Source organism: Drosophila gunungcola, unplaced genomic scaffold (assembly GCF_025200985.1).
Source record: "Drosophila gunungcola strain Sukarami unplaced genomic scaffold, Dgunungcola_SK_2 000001F, whole genome shotgun sequence".
Lineage (NCBI taxonomy): Eukaryota > Metazoa > Arthropoda > Insecta > Diptera > Drosophilidae > Drosophila > Drosophila gunungcola.
Genome location: NW_026453197.1, coordinates 16,059,357 through 16,078,370, shown reverse-complemented (window position 1 = coordinate 16,078,370; position 19,014 = coordinate 16,059,357). Strand labels below are relative to the sequence as shown.

The 19,014-nt window shown below is 39.6% G+C and overlaps 2 protein-coding genes across 2 annotated transcripts; one reads left to right on the top strand and one right to left on the bottom strand.

Moving 5' to 3' along the window:
• The first annotated feature begins 10,627 nt into the window (after positions 1 to 10,627).
• Positions 10,628 to 11,876, top strand: LOC128262115 (uncharacterized). Its single transcript, XM_052996185.1, has one exon. The coding sequence runs from the start codon at positions 10,659 to 10,661 to the stop codon at positions 11,793 to 11,795; it is 1,137 nt and encodes a 378-aa protein (XP_052852145.1). The 5' UTR covers positions 10,628 to 10,658; the 3' UTR covers positions 11,796 to 11,876.
• Positions 11,877 to 12,628: 752 nt separating this feature from the next.
• Positions 12,629 to 18,700, bottom strand: LOC128262121 (uncharacterized). Its single transcript, XM_052996194.1, has 8 exons — positions 18,118 to 18,700; positions 17,461 to 17,580; positions 17,015 to 17,102; positions 16,443 to 16,886; positions 15,221 to 15,923; positions 14,631 to 14,801; positions 14,412 to 14,565; positions 12,629 to 14,349 (listed from the first exon to the last, which is right to left on the bottom strand). The coding sequence occupies exons 1-8, from the start codon at positions 18,511 to 18,513 to the stop codon at positions 13,759 to 13,761; spliced, it is 2,667 nt and encodes an 888-aa protein (XP_052852154.1). The 5' UTR covers positions 18,514 to 18,700; the 3' UTR covers positions 12,629 to 13,758.
• Positions 18,701 to 19,014: the final 314 nt, after the last annotated feature.

The following is a 19,014-nucleotide window of genomic DNA, read 5'->3' as shown; positions in this document are numbered from 1 at the left end:
AATAAATGTATAACTAAAACTATCCCAACCAAATGAATAAAAATATCTTTGTAAAGTAAGACTTGTTTTTGAGACCTTTTCTATTAAGTTGTTTGAAATGTTTGTCTTTTGGTTACAAATTAAATTATGCACATATTAAGCTCCTACATTTTCCTTAGCATTTCAAGCCTTTTGCTGATGGACGAATATAGCCAAAATTGGGGGAAGAGGCAGCACTTAATTACGATCAAACTCAGACATGATGGCTCATCATTGGAGGCCTCTCAGTCGAGAGCAAACATCAATCAGGCTGGAGGCACTGAACCGCACCGTCAATCGCTTCGCGCACACAAGTAGACACATAGATATATTCTTGCATATTTCTAAATATATGCCCATGCCCGTGTATATATAGTATGGAGCAGATTGACTAGTTTTTGTGGGAAAAGACCAATTATGGCATCTTTGATCATCAATCAAGGCGGCAAACGATTGACCCCAAAGAACCAGACATCGGCGAATCAGTTGGCCTCCAACTAATAGACCAGGACTCGCAAACTCAAGGACTCTGGAGCCTCGAGTCCTGGCCATCCTGTAAGCGAGTGTGCAAATTTTTGACAGCTGCCAAACAAACGTTGCACATTAACAGCAATTGCTTTTAAATTGATTGATTTGCCTAGGCGAGGCGATAAGCCGCCACCAGAGCGCAATTCCCTCTAGATATTTGTGTGTGTGTGTGTGTGTGTGTCTGCCTGTGTGGGCGTGGGAGTGCACATGCAAACATGAGCAGGACGTGCAGGACGTGCAGTCCTGCCACTGACAGAGCAACCTGATTGCATCCAACCCACTGCCACCCTTTACCACCCAGCACTCCGCTCAAGCAGCTCTTGGCAAACAAAATATGATTGCTCGCAATTAGGCGCCACGATTTTGGCAGGCTTCAAAGCCGGCCACCAATGCCCCCCAATATGGCCACCAAAATGTCCCCCCGCAGGCGCATTAAATAAGAAATTTTCAAAAACTGCCCTACAACACGCCAAAAACTAATTACCCACGCTGGCCCACGGCTGCACTTTCATCTGCAGTTGAATGCTAATGAGGATGACCCGGGAACTAGGAGGTCCTGCAGTTCCTGTTTGTGGCAAGTGGTTTTTCTTTTTTTTAATTCACAATGTTATGCCACAAAGGGGAACAAAGATGGCCTGTTGTTTAATCGAACTCATTAAATCGATACCAAATTGTTTTGATTTATCATATGGTGCAGCAGGCAAATCAGTTAGGTAATATATATTTTATATACATACCTACATTTGTTACCAAGAAAAAAATGCGTAAGCCAAACTAATAAATTAAATTTATTATCTCAGTTAATGTCTAAAAACAAATACTATTGTCTCTTAAAATTTTTTCAATTATTGCTTCTGTTTTCACTTTCCCTATAAAGAGATAAAGATAAAAGTTTTAAATAAAAAATGTCTTACAAAATTAATAGTTTTGGATCAATTGCAACAAGTTTTTTTTTATCAACTAATCAACAATGAAGACTCGACAATTTTGATTTATCATCCAAATGCGCAAAAATATTTCAAAATTTGTAGGTATTTAAGCAATTATTCATATGGCATTATAAAATATATTATACTGGTTAATAAATAAAGATTTCAAGTAGGATAACCACTGAAAAGGTTGCAGAGCCCTTTATTTTGGTTCAACGGACTTTTAATCAACAAACTGTTGATGCAGCAGTGGATCCGTTCGGCTCAGGAAGCAGCGCCCACCGTTGCCACGCCCACAATGGGGGCAACACAATGCAGTAGGGCATCTGAAATTGGCAATTTTACCGTATCGGCAGTTTTGGAAGCAATCAATTTCGATGCAAATGCACTTGTACTTGTACTTGTCGACTCAATGAATGAGGCTGGAGTCTTTAGCAATGGTGAATGACCACCAACTGTGTACTGTCTTGGTAGGCAACCTTAATAAAAGCTGTATTTAACAGATATTTCTTCCAAAACAAACAAAATCAAATCTCTAAAAAGAAAAACAAATTTGCATAAATTTAAGTACCTCGCAAATACTTCACATTTTGAGTGTTCGGCTGTTATTCACTGTAGCTCAACAAACTTACTTACCATATGACTTTAAAATCACCAATTAAGATATTTTATAACCTATTATGCAAAGAATTAAAACAATGTCGGCAAATTCATTTTACCCATTTTATTTTCAATTGTTTTTTGCCATTGCCGATAAATTATGACTGTTTCTGTCTGTCTGTCCGCGTACATGTACTACACATCTACATGTTCGTGTGAATTGCATCAAACTTATGCGCATTCATTTCATGCCTCGTCCCATTCCTTTCATCGCGATGCCATTTAAATCGCGCTTTAACTTAATTTTTATTGTTGTCGTGATTTCCCTACCCCCACACCCTCGTCATCATCTCGACCGCCATCGTCAGCAGCATCATCATCCGTGGAATGTGTGGATTGCATTTTTATTTTAATTAAAAAGTCGTCATCACAAAGCGAATCGGCCGAGACCATGCCTCAATTCAAGTGGCCATCGTCCGATGCCAAATGTATTTACGGCTTCATTTTGTTCGATTGTTTGTTTCCCAGCTCTTTTGAGATCCCACCAGTGCGTTAGTCAATGTTCAAGCGCTTTCCCACTCGTGCATTGATCAATTAAAGAGCCTTCGGACTATAAATCCTGATGATAATTGCAGTAATTTTTAAACTGATTACATTACAGAACATTGAAAATATATTCAGTTCTGGATGGTTTTTATGGGGGCGGACGAAAGAAGATTTTTAAGTGGTCTCGTTAGTTCTGTTACACCTATGGCAAATTTTTTAAACTACTTTGTAACAATTTTTTTAAATGTTTTGTATTATATGGAAACGAAGGAATAAAGACGTATTTTATATAAGAAATCACTTGGGTCTTAGAAGTTACTATCAGATTCGAAAGGTGACGCTAACTTTTTTAGTGTATCTTTTAAAAATTGTTTCAGCCCCTTCTGATTTTTGTGGTACCCCCTAATTAAATAAGTTAATATTTTAGTTTAAACTAAGACCATTACAAATACTCCACTCAAACATTACAGTAACTCACTTTGCAGCACAGTTAACTCAAAACCAATTTAGCTAACATTTCTACTCAATTTCTCTTAAATCAAGCAAAGAGCAACATTTTTGGCATTCTGTTAAAGTTTGAGTATTTTTCGACACACTCCTTGAGAATTGAGTTCAACAAAGGACATCTCATTTTTTGACTCAACTCAGGTCGCGAATGGAGCCCTCGGTTTCCCACTCAACGCATTTCTCATATCATTTCAGCGCCAGCTTGCGAATTCAGTATTTCAGCACCGCCGCATGCTTGTATTGGGAAATTATGGCGTTCACACAAACGCATGCAGACAACGGAGCACAATGCACTGCATACATGAATGCAGGTGAGTAAAAAATTGTAGCAATTTGCAATGATTTATGATTTTGATAAATTTTCTTCGGGTGACTTTATTATTTTTCCTAATAATGATCTATGACAATGTGCAGTGCCGTGTAAAAAGAATGCATGAATAACCGCGGCAGAGAAAAACATTAAAAGCTTTTGCAGACAAAATTTTGATTTCAGATGAACTCTTAATGATTAACAGTTTTAATTAAACATAAATGACAGACATTTTTCTAATTTAGAACATGGCTTAAATAAATAAATAAATGTAGGAGCAAGGTCGCCGACTTTTAATCAACCTATATTCTGTCCACAGCAACATGACCATCAAACAGTATGACAACAACAAAATGGTAGAAATAACAAATGCATTTTCATGTAATTGCCTTGTCTGATACCCAATCCACCCACTTGCCAAAAATATCAAAACGTTATTGGGCCAAAAAGTTTGGCACGTCAGCAACAAATATTCGAGGGAAACTAGCAACCACTACAACAACAATAAAAACGACAACCACTACATCGCATAAATAATGAAACATTTGAGCTATAACCCAAAAACAAAAAAAAACTTCGGAAAACACAAAATCCAACAAAAAACAAACAAAATGTGTGGTTTGTTTCTAAAACTGATAGTTCTAATACCCTTGCAGTCGAATTATTGCAGTAAGATGTTGAATTAAGTAATTATATTGTATGTAAAAGAAAAAGATTAAGTCTTGCTTAATATTCAAAGATTTTTGTCCTTAAGTCATTTATATTTAATTAATGTCCTGCTTGTTTAATGGTAATTTAAAAAAAAGGGTATTAGAGAAAAGCACTAGAAAAACCTGCCTAGTCAGAGGCTTAAATTACGACTAAAATAAAGCAGCGTTAAATAAAAGCTCAACCAAAGTAACAACGCGAAAAAACACGCAAAATAACCAAACAAAAAACCGTAAAAAAGTGCTAGATCGGAACACCTAAAATCTAATAACAATAATGTATGCGGGATACCAAATATTTTAATCACTTTAATAACATATTCTTCACAACAATTTTTGCACCATCAGTTTTAAATCGTCAAAAACTATTTTAGCCACAAGATTAATTTCAAAAAACACATATCGTTCGATTGATGGAAATTAATAAAAGACTTTATTTAATTTCAGCGTAAAACCCAATGCCAAAATTTATACCGGGATTGGGACCTTCACCAGGACATTTGGCATGTCAACATAATTGCCCCGAATTAACTTTTCGTTTTTGCCGTCCAAAGCCTTTTACAAGCTACAGCATTTTGGGCACTGGTTGGTGTTTTACTATTCTGGTGCGAGCTGAATCATTTTACATGTGCCAAATAATTTGGCTCGGGCAAAGTTTGATTATATTTTGGGACCAAAGCTTGTGTCAGGCTTTGTTTTGGCTGGTTTCTGGCTGCTTTGTTTTGCTGTTTGCTGCGTTGATTTATTCTGCACAATTAAATGCCAACGCAGTTGTCTGCGCTTGCTAATTTAATTAGCGGCTTTCATGGGTCCCCATTTTTGAGAATAGTTTTCCAACATTTGGTCCACCATGGCCGTTTGACAGTCAGTTATTTGCCCGGGCAAATAGGCCATTTATTTAGCACTAACACATATATTATGAGTGAACTGGGAAAGATTTAAAAGTTTTTTTTCTGTTCTGCTACCTGTTTTTGATTAATTTAAAAGTTGTTAATCTTCTTTCTAATCATTATAATAACTTATTTGACCAGAACTCCCTCTGATATAAATTATCATGGCCATAACGACTAGACTGGAATTTTTGATAAAAAAGTTCAAATCAATTTAGGTACATCTAAGGTGATATAAAAGAAGCCATTTATCCTAATATTTAAAAATGTTTTTGTGCTGCACAGAGCAATTGTGTTTTTTGATAATATCAAAGTTTTTTAAAAATTTTTAATCCCTGTGACAGTAAATAATAATAATAATGACAATTAGACAATAACTTTTGGTTAAAGTGTTGAAATCACGTTGGGTATAATTAAGGTTTTTTAAAATCAAATACATTCGTCCTATCAAAAATTAATAAGTTTATCATTTCAATGATATATGTATGGATATTATAAAATCCAAAAATAATTTGATGGTATAAAATTACCTTCGTTGTCTTTCAAGAATAATTAATTAATGCGCTCGAAAAACTCCAGCTGTAAAGAAATTCGCACAGGTCTGTGTAAGAATTTCATAACAAAAGCATCCCCCGAGTGTTGTAAATAAAATTCAATCTCTTATTATTACTTTACTGTCTTACGGATGACATTATCGATCGACTCTTCTGGCCTGTGTGCACAACTTTCCATTTTGTACACTTTAATGAACGAATTTCAATAAGCAGCCATACGGCGAAACGCATTTATTGGAGAGACTTTTTTTTAATAAAGCGACAAGCACACACGCATTGCGTTTGCTTTGTGATATATGAACGGACGAGAGCGTGGGCCCACAGTATTCGCACACAGGATTCACAGGATGCTGGCACACATATTATGGCTCCACATATTAAGGCCTATCGGGCGTCCAGCAGACACGACACAGAGCGACAACGACAACGACACAGAGCGACAACGACAACGACAACGACGTCGGCTCAGCTGCCTGGACTCGTGGGCTGATTAAAACTGATTTATTGCTTTAAATGCAATTTACATAAAAATCAGACAATAAGTTCTGCAGAAAACGGAGACAAGCGGTACGCTTTTCACTTTGTATGTTTTAAATATTCAGTGCTTACCTCGAAATGAGACAAAGTTATCGTGCAATCACTTGAAGCGCAGAAACATTAAATAATTTCACTTTTTTGGGGTTAGTTATTTGGATATTTTGGGCAAAATTTCAAATTATTTTGTTACCATTCAAAACAATTATGGTAATACTTGCTTTAAGAAGACTGAAGTTTGATCAGTTTTCAGTTCAACAAAAAGTATTAGCTTTTCAATAATAATGACCGCAACAATGAAAATGTCATTAAGTTGATGCACAATATATTATAATTAATTACAATTAAAATATTACTCAATGGGAAATACTTGGCGGCAATGTAGTCTTTGTTGTAATCATGATTACGCCAAAGTCCGATTGCTTTTTAAGTGTATATATATATATCGTTTTAATGTCAGTTAAGTTTCGCATTGATATGAGATAGCGAAAAAAAGTACTATGGTTCACTATCTTTAATTTCCGTCCTCTTCTCTAAATACTCCGCATGGAACAGCCAAAATCTCTGCCCCATTTGGAATAGCTACTTGATTACTGTTACTTTTAATTATATAAATTAGCTTAATTACCTTCTTTTTTGCGGATTAATACACTGTCAGTGACTGTGACAGCAGCCAGATCGCTTTCCGAAATTTCCATGGGCTAAAAGCGGGAGAATAAAGTGATGGCACCGGCGGTTGGCCGCATATGTGGGCCAACTTAGTGGCAATAAGTTAAATTAGCATAAACTTAATTAGCATAAGAGTGCTGGGCCAACTGGGAGACAGATAGAGGCCAGGTGGGCATGGGTATGGGTATGGGTATGGGTATGGGTATAAGTATTGCTCATACCCCCCACCCCCCCACTCTGAATATTTCACAGCAAATCCGCAGCGCATTAAAAGAAAATACGTGGCGAAAAAAAGTGAAATAAAATGAAATGCACAGCAAAACAATGGAGGCAACAAAAGCAGTCAGTGCCAGAGCGAGCATTTCGAGTCTGGGGATTGTGCCAATGAAGTAACGACCGCACACAATGTTGCTCGAAGGTTGGCATTGCAGGATGGAGGTGGGAGTTTGGAGCTTGGAGCTTGGAGCTGGATGTTTAGAGACGGTGGCAGTGCGCTAAGTGACTGCTGTTACACATTTAGCAAGGGGCTGATGGGATTGCCGGGGCGATATGGAGGAGCAGTAGCAGATATGGCCAGAGATACGTTTGCAGTTAGAGCCGAGAGTGCCCGGTGTGTACAAATGTACATACACGACTCTTTTCGCTGCCACCTGCCGTTTCCTGATCCCCAAAGCGTCCAGGAGCGCGACAAGATAAAAGCTGCCGTACTAAATCTGTTGTATGTGCGCCATGGGACACCGTGGGCAGCACCAGCAGCAGCAATCCTCCACTGCAGCTCTCTCTGTCGCACTGTTTTCTTGGCCACGCTGCGTATGAGCAATGCCCGTTAAGTATCCGCATGTGTCCTCAAGGATTTGGCAAACGGCCCTCATCATGGCCTCCATGCACATATGCAAAATAATGCTCTCAAACATTTTACACCAGTTGACTTCACTTAGAGGCAAGATATTTTAGAAAAAATACGGAAGTGCACTGCACATGCATTTCATGCTGATTATATTTATGGTTTTACGGTGTACTGGGAAATTATTTGTGTTTACATATACTAAATGAAGAAATGCACAGATATACAATTTCTTTAAATTTCTTCTTTTAATCATTAAGCAAATAGCTTTAAAAAAGCTCTCATGAAGTAGTTCGATTAATTTTAATCTCACACATGAGAAAACGAGTGGTTCACTTGATTCCATCCATATTTCGCTGAAATTGCAATACATTTTGAAGCCCCCTAAAGCTCGATGGCCATCATTAATGCAACCATTATTTCACATTTTTTTATACACATATATTTCGCCTTATCTGAGGCAGTCTTGAAAGCGGGCCAAGTTAATTTCAGAGAACACTTTACGTGCTGCAATTTGGAGCGCGACTCAGTTGCATTCGGACCCGGGTCAGCAGCACATTTGGTAAGCAATAAATTGACCAAGCAGCCAGCGCGCCATCATCTACTTTAAAAGCATTTGTTGCCGCACCGCCACCCAAGCCATCCGCTCCACCCCCAATCAGCAGCACTTTCAGCAATCCGCCGCCCTTTGACCTCAACTCCCCCTTTTCCCTCTCCACCTGGCAGTCCGCAATACTCGAATCGGCGACGACGCTAAAAAGATACCGGAAATGTTACAGGAAACAAAATGACTTAATGGCCGCGATTGCAACGGCATGGAATCGTTTCAGGCATCGTCCTTCCTCCTTGCTCCTGGCTCCTTGCTCCTTGCTTTTTGGTCCATGGTCCATGGTCCATGTCCTGCTGGCATTCATGGCAGTTGCAGAGGTCAGCATAAAAGCATAAAGGAATGGTTATGTCACAGCCATGTGCTGCTCGATATAATGCCCTTTCGCAGATCAACCGTATATAACTTATATTTAGCAGATGAGTATTTCGATAAATATGTTGTCTTAACATACAACATAACTATTTCCAGCCGTAAATCAAATCCAGTTGTCTTAAAAAAAGTTCTAAAATTAAGAAAAATATTTTAAAACCTTTAGGAAATTTTAATAAAATCTAAGAAATTTAGGAAAATTGTATGAAATTGTAATGAAATTAAATTACCTAGAAAAACTAATATTTTTAATCTTGATCAATTATAATTATTGATAGTTAGCATTTTGGGAATGTTTATTAACTGAAAAGTTTAAATGCGTTTATGATTTCAGATTTGCTTGATTATAATAATTTTATCAGCCGAATTTTTTGGAAATAAATTTAATTTTATAATCTTTTTGACCAATTCGTTGTACCTTTTCGAAAGTTCGCATGTAATTATTCTCGATAAATAAAGCAGTACACCACACCTTTGAATTGAGGGCGAGCTACTACTACTACTACTCAGCCGAACCGACCTCTCACTATAGACGTAATTGCAATTGCAGAACCATTATTATCATAAGCTAAACGGTTTTGAGGTTTGAATTTCTTTTGAGCTGGAACATATTTCTAATTAAATTAATTAAGCGAAGCGAGAGTATGGCAAGTATGCAAGCCAATTAGTGGAAAATGCAAAATTAAATGTCTGTGCATGGGAAGAGTGGGTTTGTGGCAATTGAAGGGAAGGGAAGCCAGATGACTGTGGGTATGGGTGTGGGTGTTGCACAGCCAACTCATTGTCCTTGCCCCTCCTTGGCGACTCGTCCTGCGGAGCGGCTCTTTGTTGGCCACTCCAACAATAATTGCGTTGCGACATGTAAGCTTTTGTTTTGCAGTTTGTGCGTGTGTCTGTGCGACAAAGTTAATGACAGCATAATTAAACAAAACTAACAGCAGACTAATAAAATGTTCCAACTGCACACTGCTTAAGGCCTTGCCACACTCCACCTGCCGAGTATTCGTGTGTGTGTGTGTGTGTGTGTGTGTGTGTGTGTGTGTGTGTGTCAACGTTTGTCAAGCGACAATTAAAGTCATAATAAAGGCAAGCTGAAGACAATCATTATGCGAGGGCCCACACACATCCACATCCACAGCCACACATACATCCACACACCCCCTATCTTTTCGGTTAGTTATGCATAAAGTTCGCCACAAAAGGGTATAACCTGAGCGTAAACATACCGTTGACGACCGACCACCCCCCACACCCGCTCCATTGTTTTGCAGGCATATAAATTTCAAAATTAAAGCAAAGTTCAACCTTTGTCCTTGTGCAAATGCGGAGGACGAGGGATTGAATCGCCGTTTGTTTGTCTGTGCACTATGGCAATGTGTGTGAGGCCCGCATCGAGAGCTCTTTAATTCGAAGGGCTTAAAATTGTGAATTATTTTATTTATTTTCATCTTTTAATATGCGAGACTTAATTGCAAAAAATTTGAAAGCGTTGAACAGCAAACAGGTAAGGTATAAAAACAAGAATACTAATATACATTTTAAACATGAAATGTGCGAAATATTTGTATATAATTTAACTAAGGGGATCGACAATTCCCGAAACTCATTTCAACTTAACTGTCTGATTATTTTTTGTAAGACAAAATTGTTCTGACTAGCAAATAATAATATGGAAAGCAATTTCCTTTACTGTATATAATTTTGTATCTAACTGTCTTAGTTAATATTGATAACCAAGCTCATAGTTGTGCCTGTGACTTTGTTACAAGTTCTTATTGTATTATTTGTTCATTTAAGCCACCAAATGTAGAATGTTTTTATCAAATAATAGTGATACAAGCTTTCTTTGAAAACTTATCCAATCGGTCATTGTGAGCAGCGGTGTCGTCAATCGGAAAGCGGCTGAATAAATATTAACTAATTTAACAAAATGCAACTCTCTATCAATATTTAGCCAATGTATTTGCGTAAGCGGACTTGGAAGAGATATATAAACGGGAGCACGGGCGAGGTGAAGGCGATTAGGCTATCAGTCGACGCACGATGCACTCGACCAAGTCAGCCCTGCTCCTGATCGCTTTGGCCCTGAGTGCCAGCTGTGTGGTGTCCACCCCGCAGCCGGAACTGGGATTGGATGAGCTCTGGGATAGCCTCAACCAGACCGGCCAGGTAATAATCGATGGCCTCGTGGACGTCACCAAGAATGGAACGGCCATCTCAGAGGAGTTCCTCGATACCGTAAAGAATGCCACTTCGCAGTTCTCCCACGAAACGGTGGAGTTTGCCCAGAAAATCGCCGAAGCCGTGCACAATGCTGTCAACGAAGGAATCTCGGACTTCTCCTCCACTCTGCGGTCCGTCATCGGTCGGCTGCGTGGTGGCATTGATCGGGTTAGGAATGTCCTGAAGCGAAAGGCCTTGAAGGATGCTCTGGCCACGCTCCAAAGCGTAGATGCCGCCGTTTCCGATCTCGAAGGTGCCGTAAACAACCTCAACGATAAGATGGATGAAAAGAAACAGGAATATGCCGCCGAAATCCAGGAGAAGTGGAGCAACTGGGCTGCTGACCAACTGGAGCGAGTGGATCAGCAGACGAATGGCGTTGGGAATGAGGAGGCCGAGGAGGTCCTCAATGAACTGGTGACCCGGTACTCCAGCTATCTGCAGAGCTGCGTGGAGGAATGGCAGGTGCGACAGGCCGTTTACGAGAAGAGTGTGCACCAGGCCATTGCCAAGTACCACAGTGCCACCAAGGTTCTGAGCTCCAAGATCGAGTCCTGTCTGCGCAGTCCCCTGGGAGTCCTCAACTGCCAAATTGGCATCAATCAGGCCCTCAAAGAACTCGACTCTGCTCCCTCGGACCTGGTCAACCTTAAGCTCCAGGGCCTGCGACTCCTGGTCATCGGTTTGGATGCCAGCGGGTGTGTGGGCCAGACCCTGGCCGAACACGAACTGGAGAAGCCCAGTGTGAAGCGAAAGCTGAACGAGATCATCCAGCGGTATCTGGACCAAGAGGGCTCCACCGACGACGACAACAACGACGACAACGACGACTCAAGTTCCGAGGAGGAGAATACCACCGTGGATGGATCCGACTCACAGGAAGGGGACAACTCCAGTAATGATGACAACTCCAGCAATGACAACTCTAGTGATGATAACGAATCCTCGTCGTATTAATCACATAATCGTATAGTACTTATTAGGTGTGGGGTAAAAGCAGCATAATAAATTTTTCTTTAATGCAACAAAAAATGAAAACATTGATTATCTGTCTCGTACATTTTATGGATAACAATTTTTTGGAATTAATTTTAATGGTTAAAAGGCAATGCATTTTACATTTAAGAATTTATTGCCTAAATTTAAATGGGTTAATGAAAATGGTCAAGCTAAGGTGAATATTTATAATATTTACAATAACCTGAAGCTCTATAAATGAATTCCGTTGACTTATTCTTTGACGGAGAAAATACATTGCACTCAAAACACTTCCCCTATTTGAACATATGTATTTTACAAATGAATTTTATAGGTACCCCTTAAAAGGGTTGACTAAACTAAAACGCTTAAAATTTGTATGGCATGGCATTTAAAAGCATTGAGTGCCATAAACAATCGTTTAAGCTTTTGAACTTTTGTATAACAACTAAGTTGAAAAGGATATAACTTTTGTTGTATGACATTTACACGAATTTTGTGCTTCAATTGACCGTTTGAACTTTTCTACTTTCAAGTAATACTTAATTTTGTGTACTACAATATTCCAAAATAATTTTCTATTTTATAGATTGCAAAATCAAAATTGTCATATTTATAGCTCATACGCCCTGTATAACAAACACAAAAACTCTTGCGCTTCTTAATTTTATTTTGTGTACTGCCATACACCATAATGCTCAGATATAACACATTTATAGCTCATACGCCGCGTATAACAGCAATCGCCCCTCCAAAAAAGCAAAAAAGGGGAACTGAATGAACTTCACTTCACAGTAAAATCAAAAGCAGGTTTTTTATCATTGCTCATTTGCAATTTTATTGACTTCTTGTATTTTAATAGACCTCTTAAGTATCTGAAATAGCCACTTAATAGCTATAGACCGACTATTAATTATTTATTATATATGTTATTTACTTAACTACTATTTTATACTTTTTGCGCTCTAAGCCAAACAAAAAGTACATTAATTTTGAAGCATTAAAAATTCGTTTCAGTTTTGTAGTAAGCCTTAACGTATTATTTTGAGTTATAAATTTGCTGCCGGCACAAGCCTGAGGACTAGCAGATATGTCCTAAGCTCTCATTAATCCACTAATTCAGAGTCTAAGCGCGTAACTCGGAGGACTTTTTCCCTTACTAAATGGTAATGTTGCACTAACAGTTCACAGGGAAAATAGCAGTATACCTGTTTATTATCTGTATGCCTTTGCTTTACTTTCGTTTTTTCATATTTTATTGCTTAGTCTACAACACGAAACAATGGCTTAGATTACACATGAATTTCGCCTTAGGAATTTTTCTGAATTTTGCGTAGGAATAATTTTGCATTAGGATTACCAAAATCGGGAAAACATTTTCCAAAAAAAAAAAATAAAAACAAAAATGTGTTTAGTGATTATAATTTTTTAGTTGCTTCTATCTAGCATTGTTTGAGTATTTTTTGTGCATTTGGAAAACAAATAGCTAAATAATATATGCGACTTTCATTTTTTTGGTAACTATAAAATGTAGAGAACTGTAAAATATTCACTCAGTATTTTATTATGTGTTTAGTTTTATATGTAGTAAGGTCGCCAAAATAAATATCAGAAAAAGATAATTTAATTGTTGGAAAGACAAACCAAATATGTATTTTATACTGGATTTTTGCTAATATCGTTGCTTTGAGATCTTACTTGCTTACATCTTGTGGTATTGCTTTGGATTTACTTAATTGTGTGCGCTGTTTTATTTCTAGGGTGAGCAAATAAACAAATGTACTTAAACCGAAAAGGTCAGTTCATTTGTTGAGCATTCTGACAATGGCCAAATGAAGTTAATCAACGGCACGGAACGAACACAACCAAAATGAATCCTCAAACTAATTGGCACATAAATGAACCAAAGCGCTGTCTAAATGTTGCCAACCAAGTCCCAATCTCATTGATACTCCACCCGGGCCACAGGTATCCCGAAATCATTGAGTTCGAATACGATCAGCTTCCGTTTCTTGCGGACATTGGCCAATGGATGCAATTGCCTCGATGCTGATGAGGTCCTGGCCGTGGTGATCATGGGCGTGGTGACTGGTGGAGTGGGTTTCTGCTGCTGCTTCTGCTTCGTTGCCGCTCTTTTCGTTGTTGTCGTTTTTGTGGCTCCTGTGGCAGCCACTACTTTAATTAAGTTAGCCTTCGTTGTGACACCCTGCACCCCGACACCCCGAGTGTCCTTCGCATGCGTTTCACGCATCTGCTGCAGCAATTTGGGCTTTTCGTTATGATTATCCTGGGTTTTCTCCTTAAGATTATCCTTGGGCTTTTCCTTCGGCTTTTCCTTGCTCATCTCCTTGGCTTTTTCCTGGGGCTTCTCCTTGATCTTGGGTAGCGGAGGCAGAGCCGGAAGATCGCATCGCTGGCGAAGATGTCGGTACACGGCATCCACCCGCTGAACCAGGCGATTCACATATTTTGTGGTAGTACGATCCACTATCGATGGAGCTTTGATACAGTCGTTGCCACCAAATTCACACACCTGATTGGAATGAAATTAAAATAAGTAAGTTACTCTTTTTATTTTCTGTTTCTTATACTGACCCGATAGTGTTGTAAAATGGCCTCCTTTGGCGGAACATTGAGGGATCCTTTGCCCGGCGCAAATTCCCACACGAAGTGATTGCCCGCCTCGACAACAGCCTCCGGTTTGCAAATGTACTTGGATCGCTGCTTCTGAGGGTGTAGTTTATAGCGCCTGAAAAGGTATAGGTGTCAGAGGATATACTTATTGATCCTTTGTCATTCATAGGGTCCACTCACCTGCGTGTCTTGCGTTGGGTGACCAACGAAGCCCGCACACTGGCCAACTGGTCATTGCCACCTTCTATTCCCGAACTGGCCAGGCTATCATCCGCAAACTGAAGGTAGTAGAAGGCGTTCTGGAAGGAATAGGCTCCCGTGTTGCGATTGCGAAAGCGCTGATTCAGGGAACTACATACACAAATTTATTTAATTTTGCTTGCATTAGATAATAAACTAGTAAACTTTAAGTTGTAAAATTTTTAAAATATTAAACAAAATATATTTACACATTTCTTACAAATTCATAAACGTTGCAACTCATAATAACTATTTGATGATATTTACTATTGTATTTTTGTAACAGAAGGCATCAGCATTTTATATAGTATTTTAAAGAATATATATAACATTATTAAACTGTTTTTTAAATAGCCAAAATGAAAACTAAATACAAATTTATATTGATTAAAAAATGAGTAAATATTTTTCCATTAAAAAAAAAATATTTAAAATATTAATGAAATGCTTGAGTCGTTAAGGAACGTTAATAAATATTTCATGGAGTGTGAAAATCAAAAAAAAGTATTTAAGAATATTGGAAAGCTCACCCAATAAGCTCGTTTAGTGTGTCCGAGTATCGCGGCACAATGAACTCGTCCAGATCGACCAGGGCCAGATACTTGTAGCGATACATGGTGCGGTAGAGGCAGTCGTTCAAGGCCGCAAAGAGTCCCTCGGTGCGGATCTCCTTCTGGCTGCGCATGCGCAGGTTCCACGGCAGGATGCTGACAGTGGGTCGTTGGTAGTGGGTCGATTTCAGAACGCGGGGCGTGGCATTGCTAGCCGCCTCCGCCGGCAGTAGCGGTTCCAAATCGTGGGCCGTGAGATTGCCGGGCACCAGGCCCTGCTGGTAGCTCTGCAGGACGCAGGAGGCATGTGGTCCCAGCGTGTGGTTGTAGAAGGTGAAGTGGGAGACGCCCAGCAGGGCGTAGAACTCCAGGTACTCCATCAGATAGAGCGCCTGATCGTAGTTGAAGTGCAGGGGCTTCACGCAGACGGCAATGCGATCGGGTATATTATCGCCACTTGGCGGAGCCCTGCCCACCGGCGATCCTTTCCTGCTACTCGCATTGTTCACCGGACTGGCAGTAAAGTCCGCATCCTGGTCGGTATTGCGTAGGGTCAGCAGATTGCCCGGCGGAGCCCGCAGGCGGGACACTACGCTGACAAAATGGGGAACGGCCAGGGGAGGAGTGCGCACCGGACACAGGATAAAACAGGCGCTGTATTTCAGATTCCAGTTCTCAGCGAATGATCTGCAATGTTTGGATTGATATAGGAAATCAAACATTTTTGCATTTCTTTTAAATAAAATAATATAATTATAAACCTTTTTTTAAAATTAATTACGCTCCCGAATTTCATATTATTTATTTTTTCATTTGTTCATGATGAAATTAATTTGATATCATCGAAGAAAATTACAATTACCATCAGCATATATCATAAAATTCATATATTTATTTTGTTCGATATGGTTTTCTTTCTTAATCGTGTTTAGTGTTGATTATGAAATTATTAAATATATAATATAAATATACTGCTTACGTACTACATAAATTCTTCGTTTATCTAATTATACAGTGTTTTCCTTTCAAGTCTAACAGTTTCTGACTAAAATTATAACAAGTAAAGGTTTGAAATCAAAAGCATTGTTACATATGACACTTTTTTTTTGGGTGTAGGGACAAATGCTTTCTTGGTTAAATAATCAAGGCATTATTTGTGCGGGCATGGGGAAAGCTGAAAATTGAAAAAGGAAAACGGGACTCACCTTGACGCGAGCCATCACCGTGGCGGAGGAGTATTTGGCACGTGTCGAGTGGGCGGAGGAGGAGGAGCTTGCCGTATCCGTGACGTTGGACGGACTGGGTCCGTACCAGAAGCGACACCAGACCCGCTCCGGTCCCCGGGTCTTTGTGGCGCCCACCACTCGCACCAGACGCGCTCCCTCGCGCCGATCGAAGTAGGCGGAGTAGACAAAGAACTTGAAGCGGGTGCCGTTGACAACCTGCCAGGCGCCGTCGGTGGGCCTCGTGCCAAATGGGAAGTGGGGCAGCGTCTCCTCCACCTTGCCGGGCAGCACCTGGCCCCAGGGTATTAGTGGTACATTCACACCAAAGGCCCCTGCTCCACCGCCTCCACCTCCGCCTCCACCACCGCCGCCATTAAGGAGCATTCCTGCCAAACGCTGGCCATCGGCGCCTGCGGCTTCTGTTTGGGGCAATTGGAAAATGCATGAGACATGCGGCGTATACGTAATGTGCCATTGTCATAGCCTCCGCCTTTGTCATCGGCTCATTGTGCGACAAGAAGCGATGGCCTCGTATTCGGATACTCACCTTGAATTTTCAGTTTATTGTCCCGCAGCTGTATAAATCCTAATTTATTATCACTCAGAATGCTGGCATCCAATAGATCGTAATCGTCCTGCGAAGAAATAAGTTTTGGTTGTAATATAACACATATAGATAATAAAAAAATGATGGAAAAGGTGGTAATGGTTTTTATAAAGGTTAAATACAGCACATTTGTTTTAAGTATGTGTTTAGTTGTTATTCCACTTAACAATTCTAGTTTAAAAGCTATTTTTACGGTAGGTTTGGTACTTCATAATTTGAATATTTGTCCCACAATCCAAAAATAAACGAAGCAGTCCAATTCTTTGTTTAAGTATTCAAATCCTTTTGCCCAGCACATCTTCTGGGTTCCCACCGCCTTCGAATGCACCTAACTAACGAGTTGTCCACTAAGCCGCCTGCGGTCCGATTTGCATAGCCAAACTCACCTTAACATTATCATAATCCGGCATCGAGTCGCCCATCCGTCCGCCCAGACTGGCCCCTCCGCCGCCGCCCGCCCGCATCGCCAACATGCCGCTGTGGGTCCGCTCGTCGATCATGAAGACCTGCAGGCAAAAATGAGGGGAAAAATAAGGTTACCTTGCTCAAATTGAAATTCAAATGGCTTTCATTAGGAACGGAATGCCTGCATTTTTAATTAAAATAACTAAGTTGCAAAAAGTACATTTGCATTTGCAAGTTTTCTATAATTTCATGTTGAATGAATCTTTTACTTTTTTAATAAAATATTTTTTTTTTACTTTAAAATTACTGTATTTCAGCTCAGTTCAGTTAACGAAAATCAGAAAACGAAATTTAATAGGCACCATCCTTAATATTATGATTTAAAATTTAATTTGATTATTAAATATAGAAATTTGAAATTCAATTGTCATATATTTATTTTTTCTATTATATTTTTTGATCAATGTAAGTATAAAAGTAAAGAATTTACTTTTGACTCTTGCCTTTCGACAAGAAGGTATGGCATAAACATTTTTGATTATTTATTATTATTTGTAGGCAAATATTTAGTTTCTTTATTTCGTTTCAACATTAATGTAATACTTATTCTCCTTAAATCGACTGTTTAACTGTCTCACCTCTGTCAGAATGATTAATCCAAAGACGGCGAAGAATGTGATAACGATGAGGAAACTCATGCCGGACCTCTCCCTGGTGCCCCACTGCTTCTTGCCCCGCTTCATGGTGGGGGTCAGTGAGGTGCGTCCTCCGTGGTGATGGTGCTGGTGGTGGTGGTGATGATGTTGCTGCAGTTTCTGTTGCTGTTGCTGCTGTTGGTGTTGCTGTTGCAGCTGGTGTTGGTAGCAGGCGTGCGAGTGTCCTTGCTGGGCGTAGGCGGACTGGTAGTGACCCAGTAAGTGGGATGCGGAGCTGGTGGAGTTCACTGAGTTCACGGAGCCGGCGGAACCGATGGAACCGACGGAGCCCCCCGGCGATTGCTGCTTGTACTGAGGGGGGCTCCGGCTATTCAGCATGTCGGAGTGCAGGGAGCGGGGGATTAGTTTGTTGGTCTCAGGGCGGTACTTTTCCTATCCTTCGATTATTCTTCAATACCTCATGTGCAAATTAACATCGAGGCTTGCATTGTTTTTAGCATTTCTGATTTATTATTTTATTTGCATTTCTGATTTTATTTAATTTTATTTACTTTTCTGATTTGATTTAATTTGATTTGCATTTTTTTTTTTTTAATTTTTTATTTTATTTTATTATTTAGTCTTTTTGAGGGATAGCCTAAAGGACTCTTGAGTTTTCCTGTTGTTTATTTGCGAAAAAGCTAAGCAAAACAAAGTGACAAAAAAGAGAGCGGCTTTTTTGTGAGAGAGACAAATATGAAAATCAGCGAGCGGACTGAGATTGCGCTCTTCAGACACTTTTCCTTGTTGGCCAATTACAAAGGAAAAATCAATAAAATCTGTGCAATGATTGGCTTGAGTTCTTTTGCTGAAAGCTGCTTCAATTCACTAGAGTGCGTT